Source organism: Anarrhichthys ocellatus, unplaced genomic scaffold (genome assembly GCF_004355925.1).
Source record: "Anarrhichthys ocellatus isolate YVR2014 unplaced genomic scaffold, GSC_Weel_1.0 scaffold3546, whole genome shotgun sequence".
Lineage (NCBI taxonomy): Eukaryota > Metazoa > Chordata > Actinopteri > Perciformes > Anarhichadidae > Anarrhichthys > Anarrhichthys ocellatus.
In genome coordinates this window covers 1-5,545 of record NW_022283520.1, presented here as the reverse complement: position 1 = coordinate 5,545, position 5,545 = coordinate 1, and the positions used below count along the sequence as shown (strand labels likewise).

Below are 5,545 nucleotides of genomic sequence, written 5' to 3'. Positions count from 1 at the left end.
TGCGTTCAGGTGTGAGGTGAGTCTGTAGGACGTGGTGCGCTCAGGTGTGAGGTGAGTCTGTGGGATGTGATGCGTTCAGGTGTGAGGTGAGTCTGTGGGATGTGATGCGTTCAGGTGTGAGGTGAGTCTGTAGGACGTGATGCGTTCAGGTGTGAGGTGAGTCTGTGGGACGTGGTGCGTTCAGGTGTGAGGTGAGTCAGGGACGTGGTGCGTTCAGGTGTGAGGTGAGTCTGTGGGACGTGGTGCGTTCAGGTGTGAGGTGAGTCTGTGGTGCGTTCAGGTGTGAGGTGAGTCTGGGACGTGGTGCGTTCAGGTATGAGGTGAGTGTCGGACGTGGTGCGTTCAGGTGTGAGGTGAGTCTGTGGGACGTGATGCGTTCAGGTGTGAGGTGAGTCTGTGGGACGTGATGCGTTAAGGTGTGAGGTGAGTCTGTGGGACGTGGTGCGTTCAGGTGTGAGGTGAGTCTGTGGGATGTGATGCGTTCAGGTGTGAGGTGAGTCTCACCTGTCTAGGGGTACATCCCAAGTCTCTTAATTGTCGTTTCCTTGATCCTCGCTTGAACCGGAAGTTGTTTCTGCACCGCCATATTGACGGCCGTCCCAAAGCTCTTATTTAGCTCTGAGGAGCGAGGATGGAGGAGGGAGGAGGGACCTCGGAGGAGCTATGAGCGAGGAACCACGAGAACAGACTTCCAGGAAGTCTTTTAACGGCCGACACGCCCCCTCATTGTTCATCAGTCATGTGATTGGACGCTGCAGCTTATCGGACTGACTGACTGAGTTTAACACCAAAGTGAAGACGGATCACAGAATAAACTCTAGTTTATATTTGATTAGGTTTGTGATTCAACATCTGGTTTAAATAAATGTTCATTGTACTCTGAACAACAAAAGGACCACAAACAACTTTCTACATTTATTAGAAAGATTTGTGTTTTCATGATCTGATGTTTCCCTCAATAACTTTATTATGAATACAATTAAAGTCAGAGAGAGCTGAGAGACGAAACACTTTTTACATCATTCCTGAGTGTTTGATGAGTTTTATCATTTAAGAGAAACAATAATCATATTCTGGGTTATTTAATAATGACGCCACAGTCACAGTTTCAAAACGTACAGATGCAAATAATTCATAAATAAGACGATCGCATTCCGCCGGTAGAAATGGATCCTGATCTTATAAACAGGACACAGCTTGTTAACAGACTACAGAGAGAAACACCTCTACAGTGGTGATCACTGTGTCTTTATTAGTATTAATGTTATTAGTTACTGTTATTAAGTACAGTGATCATGTGAACAGACACAAACTTATCTAAAGTCTCTCCAGCTGTTAAAGCCGACTGACAGCTGATCAGCTGTGATCATCAGCACCGTCATCAGAAACAGACGTCGCTTCACATGACGCAACTGAGGAAAGGACGTCTCATGTCTCTTAAAACATATTTCCTCGTTTCCTCTCTCCTTGCATGGTTTCCTCCATGCATCCCTGGTGGGAGGGACTAAGACGCAAGGAAAGGACCCAAGTGAGGGAAACGGGGATGCAGTTAAGAGACTTGAGAAGAACCCTATCTCTCTCCCCAGTGCCTGTCTCCCTCTCCTCTGTGGCTGAACCGTCCTGTCTTCCTCCCTCACTGGAACTACATCCCCCACAATGCCCCAGGGCAGGACCAGGACGAGGCCGGAGGCTACCTGGAGCTGATTGGTTCTCCTGTTTTGTTGTGTCCCGGTCCTGAGCAGGGATTGGCTCCTAGCCCTGGAGGAGGGGCGGGGCTTAGCAGAGCAGTTGGCGTCAGAGAGGCTGCTGGTTTACTGGACAACAGGTAAGTCACCTGTTACCTGTCTCACTCCCTCTGAGGGGTGACAGCATTCATGAGGACTGAAGGAACGGAGTATCACACAGATACTGTCTCTGCCTGTCTCACTCCCGTCTCTGTCTGTCTCTCTCTCTACCTGTCTTTGTCTCTTTCTATCTGTCTCTATCTCTCTCTCTCTACCTGCCGTTCTCTTCCTGTCTCTCTCTGTCTCTACGTGTGTGTGTGTGTGTGTGTGTGTGTGTGTCTCTCTCTGTCTCTCTGCCTGTGTGTGTCTCTCTCTCTCTCTCTCTCTCTCTCTCTGTCTTTCTCTTCCTGTCTCTCTCTGTCTCTACCTGTGTGTGTTTCTCTGCCTGTCTCTCTCTCTCTCTCTCTCTCTCTCTCTCTCTCTCTCTCTCTACCTGTCTTTCTCTTCCTGTCTGTCTCTCTCTCTCTGCCCGTCTGTCTCTCAGGACTCGTGGACAGCGTGTCTCAGTCTTTGGTCTGGTGGGTTCTGTGTGCCCTCAGCTGGTCGTGGCAGGAACAGCCTTCTTCTGCTTCTGGCTGACAGACGCGTCTCACACTGTCCGTGTCCTCGTCAAGGTGTGTGATGTCACTTCCTGTGCAGTTAGACCCAAAAAAACACATACTGATTAATAATCACTGATCATATTCATCGTACACCTAAACACCTCTACACCTGAACACCTCTACACCCGCTGATCTATCACTCAGTTAATGTGAACAAGTGTCTGTCTCTCTGTCTGTCTCTCTGTCTGTCTCTCTGTCTGTCTTCCTGTCTGTCTGCCTGTCTCTCTGTCCGTCTACCTGTCTGTCTGCCTGTCTCTCTGTCCGTCTACCTGTCTCTCTGCCTGTCTGTCTGCAGGACAGAAGCAGGCTGTGTTGGACTCAGTGTGTGTACGTTGGTCAGAGTGTGTGTGTGACGGCGTTGCGTGTGTGTGTCCTACGAGGCTGGAGAGGAAGCAACATCCTGTGTGTAACCGACCAGTCTGAAATACACACAAACTACACACACCCTCCTGTAGGCGACACACACACTGACACACCGTTAGACACGCCCCCACCGCTGATGATGTCACACGTTGATGATGAAGACTGTCAGGAGGTGGAGCCTGAGAGAGGCGTCAACCAATCAGGTTTCAGGATGAAGAAGTCCCGGGTCATCAGTTACCAGGTAAAATACAGAGAACACTGATTGGCTGCAAGAATGTTACCTGTTAATAAGACTTGTCTGGTAAGCCCCGCCCCTCTTTTCTGATAGGGCACGGTGACTAAGGTGGTGAGTGAGGGGGCCGGACTGTACGTGATTGACAGGAAGGTGGGGCTGTGCCTGGCCTATCAGCCGACACTGAGGAGAAAACTGAGAGCAGGAGACTCTGTGGAGGTGAGTCTCGGTTCAGGTGAGTCTCGGTTCAGGTGAGTCTCGGTTCAGGTGAGTCTCGGTGCAGGTGAGAGTCTCGGTGCAGGTGAGAGTCTCGGTGCAGGTGAGAGTCTTTTTTTAATATCTCCTCTGCAGCTCCATCATGTCCACTTCCTGTACCGGCCCTGTCCCGACTTTCCTCCCAGCATGCTTTGCACCTGCCTCCGCTCCAGCCTCAGGGTCACCACCTTCAGCAGGGTGGGGGGGTCATCTTCATCATCTTCATCATCACCTGACTCCAGCTGTCCAGGTGATGGAGTGTTACCGCGGTTACTGCTGGAGAAGAACATGAGCGTGTCCGAGTACCTGTGGACCTGTCACCTGAGCTCACAGCTCACTCACAGGTGAGTAGGCAGCTAGAATACACACCTGTACAGGTTAATGACGGGGCTCATTAACTGTCTGTCTGTCTGTCCTCCAGTCTGGTCCCCACTGTGTTGAAGCAGCAGTGTGTGTGTGTGTTGTCCTGGAAGCTGATGGAGTGTGTGTGGAGACGAGGAGGAGGAGGAGGAGGAGGAGGAAGGAGGGATATCTACTCAGAGATGTTGGACGAGCCTCACACCTGTCCTCTTTCACAGGTAGACAGTGTCTCTATGTCCCTATTTCTCTCTACAGTACAGTGTTAACCCCACAGTGTCTCTATGTCTCACAGTGTCTCTGTGTCTCACAGTGTCTCTATGTCTCTCCACAGTACAGCACTAACCCCACAGTGTCTCTGTGTCTCACAGTGTTTCTATGTCTCTCCACAGTACAGCACTAACCCCACAGTGTCTCTATGTCTCTATGCCTCACAGTGTCTCTATGTCTCCACAGTACAGCACTAACCCCACAGTGTCTCTATGTCTCTATGCCTCACAGTGTCTCTATGTCTCCACAGTACAGCACTAACCCTACAGTGTCTCTGTGTCTCACAGTGTCTCTATGTCTCACAGTGTCTCTGTCTCTCCACAGTACAGCACTAACCCTACAGTACATCAGTCCATCAGTGTCTCAGAGCTCAGCCGGTCTCTACAGTCTGAGTCCTGGTCTTCAGTGTCTCTGAGGTCTCTGCTGTCCTCTGGTGGATCAGGTCTGACCAGGTCTCAGATCAACTCAGCGCTGGCTTGGTCCTTCAGGACTCAGACCGGGGACAGACCCGGGCAGCGCCCCCTGCTGGTGGTCGGGGTGCTGGAGCTCCCGTCAGAGACGTCTGATCATCAGACTCTGCAGCTCAGAGACGGGACAGGAGGTGTGGCCTGTGTCGTCACGGAAACCAGGGAGGAAGAGGAGGGAGGTCAGAGGTCAGCCTTCAACACAGCCTGGATAGGTACACACACACTCAGAGACACACACACAGACACACACAGGTCACCTTACATTTTGAAGACGTGTGCGTGTGCGTGTGCGTGTGCGTGTGCGTGCGCTGCAGGCTGTCTGGTGTGTGTCCAGCAGTTCACCATGGTAACAGAGAGATTCCTCCAATCAGATTTCCCCTCCTACCAACACCTGGACCAGGACCAGTACATCACACACAAACACTGCAGGTACAGACACACACACACACAAACACTGCAGGTACGCACATGCACACAAACACATGCACACATACACTATGAAGGCAAATCACTGTCAAAATCCGAGAGCGCAAATGAGATCCATGTACGGGCGAAAATCAAACAGCCGAGCTTTTACAATCACTGCACCAGCGAAGCTTAAACCTGCTCGCTGGCTCGTAGTTTTTATTTTTGACAGTAAGTGGGCGGAGCCAGTCTCCATTGTATCTCTACTTCTGATTGGTTACAATCCTGGTCTTTGGATAAACAGGATATCACTCTGACACAGACGCTCGGGGGAGATAATGTACATTTGACTGCACGGGTACTTCTACTTTCTGCACTTAAAGTACATTTAGCTGATAGTAAGGTTTTGAATGCAGGTATTCTACTCGTAGTGGGTTATTGTTTCATCAGTATGGTATTAGTATGTTTACTGCAGTGAGGATCTGAATACTTTTTCATCCACTAACTACTTATCAGTGATTTTTTTTTTTTTTTTTTTTTTTTTTTTTTTTTCAGTTGCTGTTGCACTGAACAAAAAACGCGACAAAACATCGTCAATGACAAAAAACAAAAATGAAAAAAAATAATAATAATAAAATAAAAGGGGGGGGGTCACCATTCACTCTTTACAAACATTGTTCTATTCTTTTCAGGTCACCTGAGAACACTACTCATCTTTTCCTTTGTAAACAGTCCATTTTCTCCAGCGTTGATCGTGGATCCCTGCTTTGATCCTTAGAAAAAGAGTCAATTTTTCCATAGAATATATTT

At 49.3% G+C, this 5,545-nt stretch overlaps 1 protein-coding gene across 1 annotated transcript; it reads left to right on the top strand.

The window, feature by feature from the left end:
• The first annotated feature begins 11 nt into the window (after positions 1-11).
• On the top strand, positions 12-5,513 carry LOC116379006 (CST complex subunit CTC1-like). The gene is made up of 10 exons (XM_031840915.1): positions 12-16; positions 1,587-1,825; positions 2,269-2,398; positions 2,682-2,990; positions 3,078-3,200; positions 3,333-3,580; positions 3,658-3,814; positions 4,188-4,542; positions 4,645-4,759; positions 5,428-5,513. Exons 4-10 carry the CDS (start codon positions 2,886-2,888, stop codon positions 5,504-5,506), a joined length of 1,182 nt encoding a protein of 393 aa, XP_031696775.1. The 5' UTR covers positions 12-16; positions 1,587-1,825; positions 2,269-2,398; positions 2,682-2,885; the 3' UTR covers positions 5,507-5,513.
• The last annotated feature ends 32 nt before the right edge of the window (positions 5,514-5,545 follow it).

Coding starts and splice junctions, on each gene's coding strand:
- LOC116379006 (XM_031840915.1), top strand. CDS start 2,886: ATGATGTCACACGTTGATGATGAAGACTGTCAGGAGGTGGAGCCTGAG. Junction 2,991..3,077: donor CCCGGGTCATCAGTTACCAG/GTAAAATACAGA, acceptor CTTTTCTGATAG/GGCACGGTGACTAAGGTGGT. Junction 3,581..3,657: donor AGCTCACAGCTCACTCACAG/GTGAGTAGGCAG, acceptor TCTGTCCTCCAG/TCTGGTCCCCACTGTGTTGA.